The following is a 20,719-nucleotide window of genomic DNA, read 5'->3' as shown; positions in this document are numbered from 1 at the left end:
GATGATAAGTGATGCTGAGCACCTTTACATGTACCTGTTGGTTACCTGTATGTCTTTGGAAAAGTATCTCTTCAGCCACATTGTTTTTACTCATGGTACCTTTATAGTAAGTTTTGAAATAGGGAAATGTTAGTTCTCTCACTTAGTCTTTAATTCTCAAGATTTTTTGTTATTTGGGGCTCCTTGCCATTCCATATGAATTTGAGGATCAGCTTTTTCATTCCTGTAAAAAGGCCACTGGAGCTCTGACAGGGATCACACTGAATCTAGAGCTCACTTTGTGGGGACATTACCACCTTACCAATATTAAGTCTTCTGATCCATGGACATGCATGTCTTTCCATTTAATTAGGTCTTCTTTAATTCATTTTAGTGATATTTTGCAGTTTTCACTGTACAAGTTTTCATCCCCATGGGTATTTATTTATTCCTAGATATTTTATCCTTTTGGGTGCTACCGGAACTAGAATTATTGCCTTAATTTCCTTTTCTGGTTGTTTACTATGTGCTGATTTTATACCCTGACACTTTGATTAACTCATTATTAGTAGTAGCGTGTGTGTGTGTGTGTGTGTGTTCTTCAGCATGTTCTACATATAGAATAGTATCATCTGCAAATAGAGATAACTTTACTTCTTCCTTTCCAATTTGGATGCTTTTTATATCTTTTTCTTGCCTAACTGCTCTAGCTAGGACATCCAGCACAATGTTGAGAAGTGATAAAAAGTGGGCATCCTTGGTGATTGGTATTAAAGAGGGCACGTTCTGCATGGAGAACTGGGTGTTATATGCAAACAGTGAATCATGGAACACTACATCAAAAACTAATGATGTAATGTATGGTGATTAACATAATTAAAAAAAAAGTGGGCATCCTTGTCTAATTCCTGCTGTTTGGGGGGAAAGTTTGTAGTCTTTCACCACTGAGTATAATGTTAACTGTAGGTTTTTCATAAATGTCCTTCATCATGTTATGGATGTTCCCTTCTACTCCGAGTTTGCTAAGTGTTTTTGTCATGAAAGGGTGTTAAATTTTGTCCAATGCTTTTCCGCACCAATGAGATAATCATGTGGGTTTTTTCCTCATCACATTGGTTAATCTTTGTATGTTGAAAATGCATCCGTGCATTCCTGGGATAAATCCCATTTGATCATGGTGTATAATCCTTTTAATGTGTTGTTGGAACTAGTCTGTTAGTATCTTGTTCAGGATTCTTACTATATATTTATCAGGGACATTGGTTGTAGTTTTCTTTTTTTGTGGCATCTTTGCTCGGGGTAATTAGGTCCTTTGGTATTAGGACAATGGCAGCATCCCAGGATGTGTCAGGAGGTGTTTGCTCTTCTACTTTTTGAAAGAATCTGAATAGGGGGCACTTGGTTGGCTCAGTCAGTTAAGCGTTCGAGTCTTGATTTCAGCTCAGGTCATGATCTCAGGGTCGTGAGATGGAGTCCCACGTCGGGCTCCGCAATCAGCATGGAGTCTGCATAAGATTCTCTCTCTCCCTCTTTCCCTCCCCCCTCTAAAAAAATAAAAAGAGTTTGGATAGGATTGATGTTAATTCTTTTCTAATACCATTTTCTAAATTGTGGTAAAACATACATAGCAAAAAGCTGACCAATTTAACCACTTTTAGGTGCACGGTGCAGCGGCATCAAGCACACGGACACTGTTGTGCAATCATCCCCACCGTCCATCTCCAGAATTCTTCCATCCTCCCCAACTGAAACCCTGACCCCATTAAACCCTAACTCCCACCCCTCCCCCAGTCCCTGGCACCCGCCATCCTACATCCTACTCTGTCTCTGTGAACTTCACTCGAGGGCCTCAGATAGGTGAAACCATACAGTTATTTTTCCTTTTGTCACTGGTTTATTTCACTTGGCATAATGACTTCACGATTCATTCATATTGAAGCATGGGCCAGAACTGCCTCTCTTGTTAAGGCTGAATGATAGTCCCTTGTATGTTCATGTCACATTTTGTGTACCAATCACTTGTTGGTGGGCACTTTGGTTGCTTTTACCTCCTGGCCATTGTGAATAATGCTGCTATGAACATATGTGTACAAATATTTATTCAAGTCCCTGTCTTCAATTCTGGCATATGCCCAGAAGTGGAGTTGCTGGATTATACTGCCATTCTAGTTTCAGTTTACTGAGGAGCTACCATACTGTCTTCCACAGCTGCTGCACCTCGTCACATTCTCACTGGCGTGAACAAGCGCCTGTTTCTCCAGCACCCCAGCAAACGGCAGGTGCGGCTTTCTTTCTCTTTTTCTCTCATGCCTGTGCTTACTCATCAGTCATGTTGGCTCTGTCTTTAAAGTGCAGCTCAACCCCCTTCATCCCCACCCTTCTCTAGGCACTGTCACCTCCAGCCACCTCCTGACCACTCTTCAGCCTCTCCTGACCAGAGGCCAGAGCAAGGTTTTAAAGTATCAACCAGATTGTGTCATGCCCCTGCTCAAAGTTTCCCAGAGGTGTCTGCTCACTTGGACCTAGTCCACTTACCGCCCCAACAACCAGTTTCCTGAGGCTCATCTGCCCCAGGCACACCAGCTGGAGTGCTGCTTCTTTGTAACTCATCACCATGGCAGAGGCTAAAGACTAAAGGACAGTTGTCCCGTGGAAACTTAAAACGCTTTCTGAGAAGGAAAGGCAAGGCCCACAGGAGCTCATGACAGAGTGGGTCCTTTTAGAGGTCATCGTCTCTGGGGAAACAAGACCATCAACACAGAATCCGCTTGTAATGTGACATGAATCAGTATCAGGGATCAGTGAGAGATGGATTGAGACAGGTGGACACATGGGCACAGTGACCAGGACTTACCAGAAAGGAGCAAAGGAAGATGAAGGAGACGAAGTAGAAGTAGGCAAAGTCGCTCCCACACTTACTGGCATTGGTGTACTCTTCACAGGCCTGGTTGTTGAGACAAGACAGCATGATCTCATGCCAGGCCTCCCCAGTGGCACCCCTGAGAAGAAGGGCAGAGCCATGAGACCCACAAAGGAAGGCCCAGGCCAGCCTGAGAAGAAACCTCAGAAGAGCTGGCTCAAGTGCATACCCTCCCTGGGCTCCCTCCCACAGAGAACCCACTCATATGTAAGGTCTAGGTAAGAGATGCCTGCTTCTTAAAAAGAATCCTCTGGCATTAGGTTTTCAAATTGACCATTAACTCGGAAAGAACTAGTTACTGACAACAAGGAACTGCACCAAAAGTCAGCACTATGGTGAGCGCCCCTTCATGGACCTCTGGCACCTCGAAGCCCACACAGCCCTTCCTGGCCTCCCTCACCCAGCATGTGCCATCCCAGCCTTCCCTGATTCAAGAAATGGGGGCTCCATCCCGTTTCTTAGGCCAAATATACTGCAGGCATCCCTGCCTCCATTCCTTCTCACCAGCTTCATCAGCTCATCTACCTTCAAAAACCAGCTAGACTCTTACCACTTCTCAGCACCCTGGGCTAAGCAACAACCACCTCCCCTGAGCTGCCGCAATAGCTTCCTCACGGATCTTCCTGCTCTGTCCCACCCAACAGCCAAGTGGGTCCACCACACAGAGGTGAGATCAGGTCACTTTTCCTCTCAATGACCCCTCACTTACTGCAAAAGCCAACATTCACACAACTGCCCACAGCTCTGTGAAACTCGCAGCCTGCTCTTTCCCCGTGGTCTCTGCTCAGTCCACTCCAGCCACACCAGCATCTGCTGTTTCCTGAACACAGCAAGAACAGCCCCACCAGCCTGAGTGGCCACCCTGGAGGACCTTTCTTCATGGACTTTTGTCCCTGGGTGTGCGGCCAGCACGAGGGCCAGATGTGCACTAGACTAGCAGGCAGCCCAGAGGCCTGGGCCCCCCCCGACACTGGGTGTGCCTGCATGGCCAGCTCTCGGCACAAGTGGAGCCCACTTCCCATTAACAATGGCTAGGAGTAGGGGGCTTTTCCTGCAGGGCAGCTGTCCAATGCCAGGCCTGACTGATACTGGTGCTCACACGTGACACAGAGACCAGGGAGGAAAAGAGATCTTTGAGGACAAAGACTTAAAACTGAGGCTGGTTTCATAGGCCTGCCTCAACTCTTGCAGCACGAGGCAGGACGTTAATTAATGACGAGATGAAATGAACGTAATAGCTAAAGTCCAGAGAAATGATGTCATTTGGAGAAAGTGTAGGCCTAAGGATACTTGTCTATCTGATTAAATAAACAAGAGTCAGACAACTCTCTCCAGGCAGCTTAGCTAAGCAGATCGGTCTGATCTCCCTCCATAAAAAGAAGAACCTCCACGGGCCCTGGAATGCATCGGCCTGGGATTCACCGCGCTGGGCATCTCCCAGCACAGGCCTCACAGCATCCTGGTGCATCTGCAGGAACAAACACGCGTGTGGGCACCTCAGGAAGGGTTTTATGTCAGCACCCCTCCTCCACAAGTCCCTGCGAAGAGCTCCTTTCTTCCCTCCTAGGGTCCTGTGGTGGGCTTGCCTTAACGAAGGGGACACGGAGGCAGTGAGACACATTCACCCCCTCCCCACAGCCCCCACGCCAGGATGGGCCACAGAGAGTGTGTCACGTCTCGGAACAGAAGCTGACATGCAGCCCTGTCGAGCACACAGGGAGGTGCTTGAGCCAGAAACAAGCTGCTCTGCCTGCCTTGGAGCCTGGAGCCTAGGGGATTGCAGTCCTCTGAGCCATGGGGCACTGGAGGCACTCACTCTGGCCAGTTGAGTTCCTTGGGTCCCTGAGTAGCACACTCTGTGTCCCCCTGCCCTGCCCCCGCCCCCACCCCCGATCCCACAGACCCTGCATTCAACAAGGCGAGCAGATGCAAAGCCTATGGCCAGCACACCGAAAAAGGCCCTGCTGGACACCTTCTGTCCTCCCAGACCCTTGGCTGCAGCTTCACCAGAGGCCTTCTGGCCACCCCCAGGGATCTGAGCTGAGGTGGTCAAGGCCAGCCTCACCTGGGGCTCTCAGGTTGACCTCCCTCATGGACTTCCCTTCCATCTGTCCCAAGACCCAGGAACCCTTAGGGAAGGAAGGAGGAAGAGGGGAGAAGAAGCTGGGAAGGCCCACTGAGGGGAAGCCAGCACTGGCTGGGGTCGGAGGGGGTGGCCCTCTGGGTCAGCACACGCCCTGTCCCTCCTGAACGGAGGAGCCTCTGAGCCTGCGCTGACTCCCCAAACAACACACCTGAACAGCAGCATCAAGGCTTGCAAAAACGTCCTGAAGTTGTTGTGCCGGTTCATGCTGGTGTCATCATCCAGGGCAATATTTCCAAAAACCTGAAATGAGAAAGAAGGTTTCAGGCTGGTACTGTTGGGCCCTCAGGAGCTGTGGCCAGGCAGAAGAGGATATGTGCACGTGAGGACCCACAGGGCACAGGACGCTGCCCTTAGCCACCACCACTGCTGCAGGGGCTGGAGAGGCCAGCACTTCCAGCCAAACACGTCACTGCCCACCGCCCCCTCCCAGCTCCTCATGTCTACACCTGCAAGTCTGCATGCCGAGTAAAAATGCCACCTGGAGCTAAGTTTACATGGGCTGCGCTATATATAAGACAGGAAGCACTTGAAATTTCACCCTGTCATCAATGACTCCCAAGCAGTAATTTTATTGGTAATAGCTATGAGGTCAATTTGAAAGTTTCTTTCTAAATTTCTGTGCAAATATCACAATGGGCTTTTTATCCATTTTAATTGATTTATTTTTAGGGTTAGGAATGCAAACAAGTCAGTAACTGTACTTGGCTTAAAATCTGGAATCTGGCTGAAAAATTTATGAACTATCACATATTCACCAAAAACAAAGATCAGTGACCCTTCTGGTCTTATAAATTCCAAAACCAAAGCAGGCACAAATATATATATATTTTTAAATAGCATCAGATCTCAGCAAATTTTAAAGGAAGAGAACCTTTTCAATCCCTGAAGTAGAGTTTAAAAATCATATTTCAGCTAATCTTTAAGACAATGGCTTCTCCCACTATAATTTAACATTTAGATCCATCTCCCATCCTACTGTTGAAAAGTGGCCAGATGCCAAAGATTTAAAACTGGAACACTGCTTTGTCTTTTAAATGTTTTTCCAAGTAGCTGACAAAGGGTTCTTTGGCAAAATAAAGGCAATCTAACTTATCCAAGCTGAACTTGCCAGTACAGTGATCTGGTGTGATCCTGTTGACTTTTTTCTTCTGTAATATATAACTTCCTGTAAAGGATCAGGTCAACTCTCTGGACTAACAGAATGACCAGCTGGTGCTTTGCAGGCCACTCAGAACTAGGCAGATGTGCTCAAAAGCTCCACCACCATGGGGGCCCGGCACCCAATCAAACATGCCCATCAACACCCTAACAGCCCAATGGGGTTCCACTCAGGAGCACAGCAGAGCATTTTCCTACAGACGGTGGAGCTACGCCTCACTAGTGGATTCTGGGTGACAGGCCCAAACCCGTGGTGCCCAGCCTCCATGTCCTTATCGGTAGAACAGCCTTTCCGAGAATTAATTTCTTAAAGTGCTTCAAACATAGAAATGTTCCCCAAGTGCCAATCTGTCATTGATACCATTTGATGACCATGATCAGTGCCCTTTTGGCCCAGGGCACAGGGCCCCTTCTGCTCCCTGTCCCATCAGGCGCACCCACCTGCATGCCGATGATGGTGTAGATGAAGAACAGCATGGTGATGAGCAGACACATGTAGGGCAGGGCCTGTGGAGACATACAGAGGACAGGGCGGCTCCAGGGAGGGCTGCCCAGCTACATTGCTCAGGCCTCGTCTACAGAGTGGACGGTGGCCGGGTCTCTGGGGCCACCCAGACCCCAGTGACCGTAAATCCACCCCCACTGACCATGAAGCCCCTCCACCAAGAGACCGCCTCAGTTCCTTCGTCTATAATCAGTCATAGAACCCACCTCAGAGTCAGTGAGCATTACCAAGATGCTCTCTGGATCACTTAAAATGTCTTTGTAAACCACAACAGGATAACGGGTGCCAACAAGGAGCCTCCACGAGGAGGGTCTGCTCTGGTGGCAAGGAGGAGCTGGTGGCCACAGCACTGTGCATCACACAAGGGAGGGTCAGGACACGAGGGCCGTGCCTGGGCTTCACCTTGAAGGACTGGACGAAGGTCCACAGCAGGATGCGGATGGTGTAGCCTTGGCGCAGCAGCTTGATGAGCCGGGCAGCACGGAAGAGGCGGAGAAAGCTGAGGTTGATGAAATTGTTCTGTAGGGAAGAGAGGCTGTTCTCTAACCTGTGGAGACCAGCCTCCTGCAACTTCAGGTACTGCTCCCCACCCACCTCTCCCTGGTGTGCTGTGGTCCCGAAGAAAAGTGCATACAAAGAGAGATAAAACAAAACGTCACTGCTCTACGGTATAAGCAGCAATCGGCCACCAGAAAACCTTCCAAAAGTAAAGCTTGTCATTGCAAATCACTTCTCATGCAGCAAATCAAAGAAACCCCTCCGCTTTAGGCTCCCCTGCACCCAACAGGGAGGGAGAGAGAGAAAAATTCTCAGAAGCAGCTCCTTGCTGCCAGGTGGAGCCAGGAGACCAACTGTGGATGGGCCTCTAACACTGACCGCCTCTGGCAAGACACAGCCAAGCCGTCCAAGTGCCGGGCAAGGCTGCTTCTTCACCGAGAGCCTCTGAAGGGCCCTTCACTTCTCCATACGGCTAGCAAAGCCCCTGCTGCCTGGGACCTGGCAGAGGGGCAAACATCTCTTCTGGGGCTGCTCCTGGTGCCTGCAGATAAGCCACCATAGGAAGGGTAAGTGTTGGCGACCCTGAGGCCCACACCACGGAAGCCACTTATGAAATTCACAAATGGTCTCAACTCCAGAGATCCCAGGGTATCTAGCACTGCTCCCTCATCCAGGAGGTTCAAAATCAAGCAAAAAAGAAGCAATAAACTCTGGACTCCACAGATTACCTGGGAGGGAGGCTACCACCCTGGCCCAGGGGCGCCTTGAGTTATTGGCACATCCCTTTCAGGGAGCACGGCTCTGGACGGTTTCCACGACGTGGGGGTGCTTGTGGCCCTGGGCAGTCTCCCACCCTCTGTCTGCTTGGAGACCAGGTGCCCGCACGCAGCCTGACAGCAGCTTCCTGCCACTTTGGTGTTTTAACATATACAAGCAGCTCAGGCCTAGACACATCATATCGCCAGATTCAGTCGTCAGATGAAGAGAAAAGAACACGACGTGTTGAATGAGAGCAGCAGTAGGAGAGCACGTGCAGGAGGCATGGGGAGCCTGGGGAGACCTAGCCGCCCTCCCTCCAGGGCTGCCCATCTGCTCTAGGCTGGGCTGAGGCCTTTGGTGGAGAGGCAGGTCTCACTCTTACTTCTAAGGACAGTGGCCCCAACCCAGCCCTTGTCTGCCTCTTCAGTTCCCACCGGGGTGGCTGGAGACTAGACTGTCTCTGCTGGAGGGCTAGATGTCGGAGCCATGGGGTGGGAGTTCTGGCAGTCACAAGGAGGTGCTGACTGTGGTCCAGATCGGCAAGAAGGCAGGAGTGGACCTTGAGGTGTGACCCTGGAGGGCACACAGTTTGCCTAGAGCTCCCTCACCTGTTTGTGCTGGGGAAAGAGAATCTCAGTGGTACAGGATGGCCAAGAGACATCCACCCCTGCCCCGTGGGCCCCAGGTTCTCAAATGAGCCAGTCACTTTGGGAGGATGGGCACAGAGATGGAAGGGAGACTTTGTCTACAGTGCTGGGAAATCCTTTGTACAAGACAATAAAGCAGAGGAACGGGAGGGAGCTTCCAAGGGCCCGGCCTCTAAAGCACCTGCTCACTTGGGTCTGGAGGGGCCAAGACTGTGATAACACAGTTATCATTTGCCCAGCCCAAAGCGCTCTGCTCAGGCCACTGGCACAGACGAGAAGATTTCCTGGAGATATTGGGGAAAATCGAGGCTCTGGGTGAGAAAGAAGGGACGGAAGACAAGGCAGGGGAAGGCACTGTCCATCCACATGGTGCATGAACGCAAAGCTCAGCAAGTCACCTGCTACGTTTTGTTGAGACTCACGTTCTCACCCCTCCTCCCAGATGTCTTTTCTCGGGGCTCCAGTGGGCATTCGGGAGAGGGGTGGGGGTGGCAACAGACAGACAGCCCTAGAGAGCCATGAGGACAGATGGCGACAGCAGCCACAGATACTCCGAACACAGTGTGGCAGCCAGAGCACTCCGTGGCTGTGCCCAGGGCGGGAGCTGCCAGGCAACGCCATGCGAGCGCATGCAGGAGAGCAGGGGGCAGCAAGCACACGGCAGCCTCCCACGGCTATGCATAGTCGCCTCTGGCCTCGGCCAACCCCTTGGAGATGGACATAGCTTGCCCCATCCTCCCAGAGTCCGTGGTTTCTGTCACACCAGAGAGCACCTACTACTTCCCCCACTAATTCAAAGCCACACCCTTCCTTATTGCCATCTGCCTCTGCATCAGGACAGGTCTAGAGCACCCCAAAGATGCATCATCGCACCTCTCAATGTGGTAGCTGATTCACCTTGAGGGTACACTGGTCCCTGGCTCCTTTGAGCCCCTTGCTTCCTCATCCACAAGATGGAGACATTAGGACATTGTGCCCAGACGGTGAGGAGTCCGAGATTTAAGGGATTTAAAGGTACGCCGGGCATTGTGAAACATGGCCCCCACAAAGGGGATCAACAGGCCTCAGACCCGGATCGGCATCTCCTGCATCCAAGTACATCACTGTTTCCAGTCAGGGTCAAGCAAAGTGACCTGTGCACATCTGCTGGGGGCCACAGTCTATGCTGCAACAAACTGCTCTCCTAATCAGCTTTGTTCTCATGGGACAATGATGAAGAAAAGCAAAGCTCTGTATACCCCAACATGCGCAGCATGTCAGGTGATGATGTGTGCTCTGGAGGATGAGGAAGGGCACGGGGGGAGGGGGGTGCTCTTCCCAAGTGGACGGGAAAAGGCCACGAAAAGGCCTGAGTGAGTCGAAAATTTCTGTGGCGTCAAATGGCATTTTCTCACAACTCAAGATCTTCTGCTACACTTGTGAAACACTTTATCATTAATGCTCGTTTTGTAACAGGAATCTCAAATATTTGCTACTTTATGTGAATTTCCAATGATGCCTGGGTGCAAGAGCCCTGAGCTTCACTGTCTCTGGGGGCAGACCCTCTTCCCACTCCATCAGGCCTTACACCACCCTTTTTTGAATCATGAAGACAAAATCTCCAATCCCCTCCAGCCCTGAGACCCAGAGAGGGTTCCCTATGGAAGGGCATGTCCAGGGAGAATGTTACAGGAGACATCGTCAGAGGCCACCGGGGAGAACCAGCCTTGTATGTTGGTACGGTGGGGAAGGGAGCAGAAGGAAGACGGTGCAAGAGAAACCATGGACTCTGTAGAATCAGGTCCAAACTCATGTCCTACACAAATCTCCCCAATTCTGAGCCCGATCCCGACAAGAAACACTGGGCACTTGGCCACTTCACTCAGGGGACCCTACACCTCCTCTCTAGACCCAAGGCCCGCTCCTGAATCCAGTGGCTCCTGGGAGGGCCTTCAGAAGCCCCTGCTGGAGCCCAGGAGCCGAGAAGAAGAGGCCAGAGGCGATGGGTGTACTGCCAGACTCTGACCACACCCCTCAGGAAGGCGGTGGTGAGGGGCCACAGGAAATGGAAGGAAGAACAGAAGGAGAGCAAGCAAAGCAAGGAGTTTTAAGAACTGTTGAAAGTCATGAAACCAACCGTTTCCTATATGTGACGTTTTCATGGATGGATATTTGCGTATTATTTACAAATTGGGATGTTTGAGCAGCAGGTGTGCAACATACAGATGGAGACATGGTTTTTGCGTTGTCTGTTGGTTGGATGGCGTGAGTCAGCAGGTAGGTTAAGGTAAATCAAGAACAAAAACAGAAAACAAAAGAGAAAATGAGTCATCAACACAAGCAAAAACTCAAACTTTGAATACCTCACTGGAAAATTTGAGGATTTTAGTAAACTTCGCATATTTGGCTTAAAATGCACCAAATCAAAACATATTTTTGAAATCTGTAGGTTATGCAGACAGGGTGGCATTCATTTGCATTCCTGTTTGTAATACAAATCCAAAGATGACTCACAGACACTTATTTTTTTATTTCCAGGCAAAGAAATCAATGTCAGTTTTATGCTTGCTTGGGAATGCTGTCTCTACGTGACCCTCGTTAAGACTATTACTCTATTTTGATTAAGTTGGTGGTGGGAACTGACACTCATCTTTTTGCCTAAGGAAAAAAAAGTACATCACAAAGTAACATCTGAAGTGACTACAAATGAACAAAAATAAAGACACCACTAATCCACATGACGACTTCCTTTCATCTTTTCCCCTCTCGGCAGGACTGGGTGAAGGACTGAGCTCCGAGAGCACCAGCGGCCAGGGCACAGCAGAGCTTCCAAGCCAAGCGGCTCCTCAGCCCTCCCACCGGCCCTGCTAGGCATCGGGGGCCGACGGCAGCGGCCATGGAGGGCTTATTTGAGGCAAGGTCTGATTCAACCACAAGCCCCCTTGGCCTTGCGCGTCCAACAGCTGAGGGACAGACACTGGGCTGCTCCAGCCACCTGCGCCACAGAAGGTCTCTGCCTTGCGTGCGGGCCTCTCTGGAGGTGGAGGTTTCCCTGCAAGACAGCTGGGCGTCGTGCTCTCTGCATGTCTGGCAACCCCCACCCTTGATGCCTGCTCATCAGTCTGCCCTCTTAGGCGAGGAGGCACACACATGAGGAAACCCCCAGAGCTGTGCCCTTGCAGACAGGAGCACAATGTCTGGATCCCTTTATCCAGGGAACAAAGATGCCTGTGTCCAAGGACGGGGCCCGTAAGGATCAGCAGCCAGCTTGCTCCTTCCAGAAACCACACTGGTATGAACTATTTCTGGATGAGAAGCACTTGGGCAATGCCACAATGCCAAGGGTTGGTGTGACAGAACATCCCTGGTTTTTGTGTGAAAATGGCAGCTCAGAACTTTCCCCGCATTATTTGGATTACTAATTTTTTAAAACCATAAAACATACCACATACACAAAAGAATATGTATAAATATGTGTACGGATGCACATTTTCAAAGAAAAATCATAAAATGTCCATATATTCATCACCCAGCTTAAAGAAAACAGAATGTTACCATTACTTTTGAAGCCCGTCCTGTCTCCCTTTCTCCTCCCCAGATGTAGTAGCTACCCTTAATTCTTGTTAATAATTGCTTTTCTTTACTGTCTTATGACAAACTCTTAAAATGCATTATACTTGACTTTTCTTAGCCTTTTCAATGGGATGCTACCGTATGCAGCCTTCGCGGACTTGGGCAAACTTGTGCTGACGGCAAGCAAACTCTGCTTCTGAAAAGCATCCCTCTTGATGTGGAGACCACCACCCTCCAGTGCGTGCGGCACTTCACTACGTTCACGTCCCCTAACAATCAGTGCATTCCGCTGCTACTGTGAACAAGGTAGCCATGACCCTCTGTGTGAAAGTGTCTCCAGGTCACCTGCCCAGACACCCTCTGGCTTATGTGTCTAAGTCGCTGTAGGCATGCATATGTCCAGCTTTCCAGGGACTGCCACACTTCCGAAAAGGTTGTCCAACGAACACCCCCCAGCAGTAGCGTGGAGGTTCTGGCTGTCCCACTTGCTAACCATTGGCATGGCTGGAACTCCTGTTTGATGTTTGACAAACCAGAGGGTGTGAAATGGCATCTCAATGTCATTTCACTTTACATTTAATTACAAATAAGGGTGAGCAGCTTTTCCTATGTTAATTGGTCATTTCTGTTTCTTATTCTTTTAGTAAAATGCCCAATTATGCCTTCAGTCATTTTTCCATTCGGTTGCTTTTGTTTGTCTTAATGATTCACAGAAGAGCCTTGCACATTCTGCACACGAACCTTTGCTAATGGTTTGGATAACCTCTCTGCCCTCCGGCCACGCCTTTGTCACTAAATGTTGGTGCATCATAGAACTCAGTAGCTCATTCTTTTCTCTCCTTTATTGATCTCATTCAGTCTCATGGATCTGATATCATCTCATATGCTCATGGTTCCCAATCCTATGACACTGGCATGAATCTCTTCTCCAAACTCCAGGCCCATCTGTCCAACGGCCTGTTGGATGATTCCTTCAGGGATGCCAACAGGCAACTCAAATCTAACATGTACAAACTGCATCCAGTCCACATGTACAAACAGTCCACAACAAACCTGTTCCACCCACAGTCTTTCCCATTTCAATTAATGATAATCCACGTTCCCAAGTGCTCAGACTTTGATGCCATTCTTGCTCAACTTTCAGAGAGACATGTGGTCCATCTGCAGCTCTACTGGAAACTACATCCGGAATGACGGTCTCTCACCTTAGACCCTCTGCCGGGCTCCCTGCTGTGGCATTCGGTGGCACTCCCATCCTCACAGGCCCAATACTCAATTGTCAGCATCCACATCCCTTTTCCTTGAGAATTTTCCCAGGCCAGGACATGAGAATTAACATTCTCTGGCCCCCTCTCCCCAGCAGCCTTCAACTAGTAGCTAACAGCACTTGCTGAAAAATACCCCAGTCGGGTGCCTGGGTGGCTCACTTGGTTGAGCGACTGCCTTCGGCTCAGGTCATGATCGTGGAGTCCCGGGATCGAGTCCCGCATTGGGCTCCCTGCTCAGCGGGGAGTCTGCTTCTCCCTCTGACCCTCTTCCCTCTCATGTTATCTCTCATTCTCTCTCTCAAATAAATAAATAAAATCTTCAAAAAAATACCCCAGTCACCCCGCCACTTGCTGGGATAATGGAGGCTCAGGGCTCCCAGTGAGGACCCACAGTGGTACCTGGCTTCATAGTACCATGTATTGGCTGCCCCCCTTCCCTGGCCCACTTCCTTTTTCCCCTAGCATTCCAGGGATCACCTCCCAAATAAATGACTTGCATTGAACTCCTGTCTTGGGGTCTGTTTCTGGGATAACCCAACTAAGCCCTAACTTGCCTAGCTGCTTCTGCCTGTGCCCTGCACTCTATTCTCAGCCAGAGGTTTGGTCTGAAAAGCCAGATTATGTCACTCCTCTTCCTACCTCACTCAAAATAGAGGACACAGTCTCATGGCAGGTGGCCCAGTGCCCCAGGCCTTGCACCTTTGCTGCACCTGTCTTCCTTAGCTCACTCCTACCCCAGCATATCATGGGATGATCACTAAAGCCAGGAGGAAAAACCCAAGCCTGTTACATGAAGCAGTTGGCTCAATACATTGGTGTCACTAGAACCCCACACAGAGACGAGCTGGAAGACAGTGGTGAGGCAGAGTTCTAGGTGGTGAATCTAGCAGCCATGGCACGGATGGAGAAAGAAGTTGCCTGTGGTATGGATTACAGGACCTTACGCAAGTCGAAAGCTTGGCCAGGGCTCCGGAGGGAACAAAGGTTGGGGAAAGGCATCCAGATGGGCCTAGGGAATGGATGCGACATGCAGGTCCTTGTATTACACATCAGTGTCCACCACAGAGCATCCACAGCTGTAGGGGCACTAAAAACCAGGCCTTGAGATGGTTTACCCAACAGATGACAGCCAGCCTCTATTCTCACCAGCCCCAGTGTTCACATAGTAGATCCATGAATGGAGTGACCATGATGGCTGAGATGAAGGCCGTGCCTGAGCCCATGGCTGGGCTGATCCAGCCATGACCACTACTAAACACCCAGCCCACTATGAGCAGAAGTCAACGAGGCCTCTACAATGCACCATGCTTTAGGCTGTCAGCCAGCCACTTGGTGGTAATTTGCTTCCATGAGAATCCTTTCACCTGGAAATGGCAGTGATGTGTCTCTACTGGGATCACTCATACTCTGGGTGTGGGTTTGTCTTTGCCCATGGAATACCCTGGCCCACACCAGTACCAGGGATTCACCTATATTGGATTCCACATAGCATCGACTCCAAACTGAGCAAGCAGAAGCAGGTACAAAAGGAACAGGTGACTCGGGATCCACAGGCATATAATATTCAACATCATTCAGGAGGTGGAAACCTCATAAAACACTGAAAAAGCCTCTTAAAGACAGAGATTAAATGCTGGCTTGGTGATGTACCTCACAGGGTTGGGATATTGTCCTTCAAGATGAACTGACAAACAAGAGATGGTACTGGGTGTCCAACTGTCACACAGATCCAGAAAGCAAGGGGTGGAAGTAGGGGTGGCCCCTCTCACTATCCTCCAGCAACCCAGGTCAGACTTTGTTCTCATCATCTCCATAAGTTTAGGTTTGGCAAATCTAGAGGTCCTGGCTCAAGGGGTAGGGAAGGCTTCCACTGTGGAACACCAAAGTCATGGTGGGCCCCTGTCACTTGTGCTCCTCATGCCGTAAGATCAGCAGGCAGAGCAGAGTGTCCAGGCTGGCCAGGGTACTGGATGCTGGGAATGGAGAAGGGCAGAGCTACCATTACATAGGGTAGGAAGAAGTCTATCTGGAAGTCAGGGGGTTCACTAGGGCCTTTCTAGTGCTCTATGACCAGTCTTAATTGCGACTGGACCACTATGGCAGCCAGAACCACACAAGGGTGTGACAAGCAGGGACCTAGGCTTCATAGGGTGACAGTGTGGGCTGCCTCATCCCGCCCAGCAACTAGAGTGGCAGAAGGCCGGCCACCAGTCAGGGGACCCCAAAAGGGGTTAGGAAGAATAAGTTAATGAACATCAACTTAACCCAGACTAACTCTAGCTGGTCACCCACCCTCTTCTCCCACACATCGTGACCAGCATCATCCTGAAGAAGGAGGGAAGTGAACCCAGTGTGAGACGTGGGCAGAGCTGAGTGGGGCCAGGGTAACAGCAGACACTCGTGCACTCCAGTGCAGTCCTGTTACCAAGGAGTCTGATATTCCTTCCTCCCCAGTGGTGCCAGAGCCTGCTTTGCCTGCACGTGGGGTGCACTCAGAAGGGCTGGAGGTATCTGACAACTGCAGCCCCCAGGTGCAGCCCTTAGTGGTGGACTAATCCGTACAGAGGCATGAGCTCTGCAGCTCTGAGGGGTGACCATCCTGTCTCCAAGCCCCCGTCGGGGATGACCCAGATGCACCCCGGCACTTGGCTCCAGATCCATTTATGATCCCCCTTCTCTTAGCTGTCCATTTCCCCAAACTTCCCTCTCATGGTCTTGCCCGGGAGTGCTTCCTAAGAAATGACTTGTACAAGAACCCCACCCTAAGTGTCTGCTCCTGGAGAAGTCACCTTAGGACTGAGATGAGATTTTTTGCCATTTAATGCTGACATAATGCATTGTACTCAAAGAACACTGCTTTATGATTCAGATTCCTTGAAATTTGTTGAGACAATTTCATATTTTAGCACTTGGTCAGTTTTTACATATAATCTGTGTATGTTTGGTATGAATGAGTATCTCATTTTATTTACACACACACACGTAAAACAAACCTAATATTCTAAAATATTCTAAATTCTTGTTGGTTTTAGTTCATGTACTTTGGTGCCAAGTTGTTAGATTTGTCACACACACACAGATTTAAAAGATTCTTGTCTTCCTGGTCAGTTGTTACAATGAATCTCCCAGGTGACTCTCAGACCACTAGCCTAGAAGACCTTTTGGAAACCACTTGTCTTATCCAAGAAAAAGCCTTTCCCAAGACAATACCCAATCCCCAACTCCACCTCTGGAGAGGAGCCTCCTTTTTTCCAGGGGCTCCTGGGGAACTCTGGCAAGAGAGAAGGGGCTAACACTCAGGACCTGGAGGCGCACTGAGGAGCACTGCCTAGAAGGAAACCATGCTGGGGCCCGCAGGAAGGACAGGAAACACTACTTACCACAATATCTGTTACTAAAATATCAGTAATATTTCCCAACACAGTGACAAAGTCAAAGACATTCCAGTCATCTCTGAAATAGTTCTGGAGAGAAAAAAAGAGCAGTTACTGCTAGAGGCTGGTAAGGGTTCTGCCAGGCAAGGAGTTGCAGGAAGTACCCCTAATGAAGAAAGGAGCAAAGGGACAGATGGGCCACCCAGGGGGGACACCACAGCTGAGTAAGCAAACACCTGTGGGTCTGGGCAGGTGCAGAACTGAGAGCTGTGTGTCCAAAGAGGAGGAGGCTGGCCCCGCCTGTCTCCAGGAACTGGGCTCGGGGCAGAGCTCAGGCAGCTCAGGGTATTGGAGCAGCCCCTTCCTCAGGAGCCCCTGCAATGTCACATTTGCTCTGGGGGCTTGGCAATTCCCAGCTCTAAGCTACAAGTCCCTGAAGATCCCCCCTACAGAGAGGGAGCCAGAATGCAGACCACCAAAAGGCCAAGAGGGAGCCAAGGCACCTACCAGCACCCCAAAAGCAATGATCTTCAGCACAAATTCCATGGAGAACATGGATGTGAACACAATGTTCAGGCATTTCAACATTAGCTCATATTCATATGGTGCGTCATAGAACTGCACGGGGAATAACTGCCATTGGCTACAGGTTCGGCTGCCCCAAGACACCCCAGGCTTGACCTCCTGCCAGAGCAGAGAGAACTGCACACCTGCCCAGGGTAGGGATACCTGTCCCTGCTCTCCCTGTTTCCTCCCAGGACACTCTCACCATCTCAGCCCACAGAGAACCCAGGGCACTGGGCTTCTATAGGCATCCCATGCTGACCAGCACGTGATCAGCTGCAACGATGGCTCTCTCTCTCTCTCTCTCTCTCTCTCTCACCTCAGCTGGCACCCACTGTCCCCCGTGCTGGGCCAACATACCTTCATCATTAGCACCACTGTGTTGAGGGCGATCATGGCCATGATGAAGTACTTGAAGGGAGGCGAGACCACAAATGTCCATGTCTTGTACTGGAATGACTGCTTGTCCTGGGGCATGTACCGCGTCAGGGGCTTGGCGCTGATGGTGAAGTCGATGCAAGCCCTCTGCCCGGGGACAAAGGAGCACTGAGAACATGGTGGGGTTGGGGGGAACCCCACACTGCAGCACCCACTGCACCCCACACCTGTCTCTTCCGTCCTCGCAGGCAGCTCTGACCAGCCACACTCGGTCCCTCCCTGCCCCTGTGCTGGCCACCAGCTATGCGGTGATGAGCGAGTCCCATGCGGAAGGGAACTCCAGTGGTTCTGCCCATCAGGGGAGCCCAGCAGAGCATCCAATGCACACGTGCACATGGGGCAGAAGAGAGAGGCACCCACCTCGTTCTTCTCCAGGCTGCATTCAGACATCACCTTGTCCCCCTGCTCCTGGAAGGTGATGATGATCAAGGCCACAAAGATGTTGATGAAGAAGAAGGGGAAGACCATGAAGTAGACCACAAAGAAGATGGACAGCTCCATGCGGTACCCAGGGCTTGGGCCCTGCTCCTCACAGGTGGCGTCCACAGAGTGTTTCAGGACCCTGCACCAAGGGCAAACACCAAGTGTCAGGGGAACCCCTGAGGACAGAGCCATGGGAAAGTCAAGACCTGTATCACAGGTGAGGCTTGCATATCTGAGCCCAGAGATGGCAAGAGGAAGGGGATGCTCAACACTGCGGGCCCCAGGACCGCAGTCTCCTGAGGTAGACTACCTTCCCTATAGGGCTTGTTCTCAGGGCTGTTGGAGGGCCATCAAGGGGAGGTCTCCAGGGACCAGAGGGCCTAACCCCAGGACAGGTGGAGGCCCAGGAGTTCTGCCCTGCCCTGCTTACTCCTGGCTCACACCTGCTCAGGCCCAGCTCACCAGTTCATACCCAGCTTCACCTGCCTTTAGAAAGTCCTGGGCTTCTGGTGCAGCATTGAGCCTACCTTCTGAGCGGTGGTCCTCCCAGCCCCAAAGGAAGTCCCCAGTCATCCAGTGTGGCACTGAATACATACATCCCTCTGTCTACCCTTAACTGAGGCCAGAAGGGTAGCACAGGGAGACACCAAATAGACCCATTCTCCCTCAGGCCTTCAGTCACTCAAAAACCATTTTCAGGAGATCACTAGGCTGTGTACTTTGTCTTAATCTCGTCCACTTTCCAGGTTGCCCACTCCTAGAAGGCAGAGCCATGTCTTACCTGGTGGGTGCAAGAGCCTATGGTGTATTTGCTGGAAGACTAGAACACAAACGGATGCAGAGTTTGAGACTCCCTGCTGAAGCTGCCCCTCTGCTCTAGCGTGATCTGACACAATGAGCCAGTGAGCACTCACATGGGCCACCCTTCTCCTGTGGACACTGTGAACAGTGTCAGCAGAACCCAGAGCACCCGTACCCTAACCCGTTCCCTAACCCTAACCCGTACCCTAACCCGTACCCTTACCCCTAACCCCTAACCCTAACCCTACGCCCTAACCCTAGGCCCTAACCCTAACCCTGGCCCTACCCTAGGCCCTAACCCTAACCTTAACCCTAGGCCCTACACCCTAACCCCTACACCCTAACTGCTACGCTCTAACCCCTAGGCCCTAACCCCTATGCTCTAACCCCTAGGCCTTAACCCCTAGGCCCTAACCCCAACCCTAAGTTGGCTCCTGAGTGCTTTGTTCCCTAGGGCTCACTCCAGAGCAATACCAGAGGACTCACCTTCCACCCAAAAAGAAAGCCCGCCGTTTGGAACTCCGGAAAGGATTCACAGCAGGAGAACGCAGCATGCCCATCCCAGAGAACCCACACTTTCAGCGGTCCCCTGGCCGAAAAGAAGAGCAAGACACTCACGCGGACCCACACCCTTGACCCCCACCGCCGGGAACCTCAACGCAGCGCTGGCACATCAGGCTTCCCGTGTCCCTATGTCCTAACACTCAGCCTAGGTTGGCTTCTGAGGGGTCAGTCCCCAGAACCTGGCTACAAAGCCCCAAGATTCAGGACACCTGAGCAGTATCGGGGACTCAGGCTGCCACCCAGAAAGTAAACGCACCATTTGCTCTCCTGAAAGCAATCAGAGCAGGAGGACTCTGAATGCCCATCCCAAGGAATGCACAAATTTTGCGCCCTCTAGCGGCAAACCCTGAGCCTGACATTCAACCTCACCCAGGCCCTCCAGACAAACCACACCGGGAAGCAGGCCACAGTGCTGGTACGTCGGGCCTGCCGTGCCCCTAGGCCCTAACCCTATCCCTCGCTGGCTTCTGAGGGCTCTGGCCCCAGAGGCCTGGCTCTAAAGCCACAGGGGTTGGGGGCACCTGAGCAATACCAGAGGATTCAGCCTGTCTCCCAGAAGGAAACCACACCATTGGGAACCTGCGGCAAAGCTTTCCGAGTAGAACTCTGCGTGCCCATCCCAGCGAAATGCCACTTTCAACGGCCCCCTGCCCGCAAACCCTGAGCCTCACTCTCACCCTGACCCACGCCCCCCACTCAGATGCCCCAACCCCCAAGCTTGCCCCAGTGTGGGCAGATGAGGGCTGAAAGGACCCTAGGCCGTAAGTCTATCCCTAGGTTGGCTTCTCAGCTTCTGTCCCCAGAAGCCTGGCTCCAAAGCCCCCGGAATGGCAATACCTGAGTGACACCGGAGGACTCAGCTTGCCGAAAAGAATTCAAACACACTACTTGCAACTCTGGAGAGCGTTCAGAACACGAGAACTCTGAATGCCCATCCCAGCCAACGGACAAATTTGGCGCCCTCTGGCGGCCGACCATGATCCTGACACTCACCCTGACCCACGCCATCAACACAGACCTCTGGGAAGCTCTCCCCAGTGTGGACATGTAGGGTTCGCCCTGACCCTAGGCCCTATAAGCACAGGTTGGTTTCTTAGGGTTGTGTCCCCAGAGGCCTGGCTCC

The 20,719-nt window shown here is 51.1% G+C and overlaps 1 protein-coding gene across 1 annotated transcript in view; it reads right to left on the bottom strand.

Annotated features, from left to right (window-relative positions):
- LOC114203906 (voltage-dependent N-type calcium channel subunit alpha-1B-like) overlaps window positions 1-19,592 on the bottom strand; it is a 44,647-nt gene extending 25,055 nt beyond the window's left edge. The window contains 10 exon segments of the mRNA XM_088020488.1: window positions 2,834-2,978; window positions 5,194-5,285; window positions 6,645-6,710; window positions 7,111-7,227; window positions 16,813-16,896; window positions 17,314-17,424; window positions 17,731-17,895; window positions 18,169-18,370; window positions 19,146-19,208; window positions 19,519-19,592. Coding sequence (XP_087876614.1) covers window positions 2,834-2,978; window positions 5,194-5,285; window positions 6,645-6,710; window positions 7,111-7,227; window positions 16,813-16,896; window positions 17,314-17,424; window positions 17,731-17,895; window positions 18,169-18,370; window positions 19,146-19,208; window positions 19,519-19,592 — 1,119 coding nt within the window.
- Between the last annotated feature and the right edge of the window lie 1,127 nt (window positions 19,593-20,719).

The sequence above is a fragment of the Eumetopias jubatus genome, unplaced genomic scaffold (genome assembly GCF_037043125.1).
Source record: "Eumetopias jubatus isolate StellerSeaLion01/CBP00866 unplaced genomic scaffold, mEumJub1_p1.0 scaffold_30, whole genome shotgun sequence".
Classification (NCBI taxonomy): Eukaryota; Metazoa; Chordata; class Mammalia; order Carnivora; family Otariidae; genus Eumetopias; species Eumetopias jubatus.
Note: the sequence above shows the minus strand (reverse complement) of the source record. Positions and strands in the feature narration are given on the sequence as shown.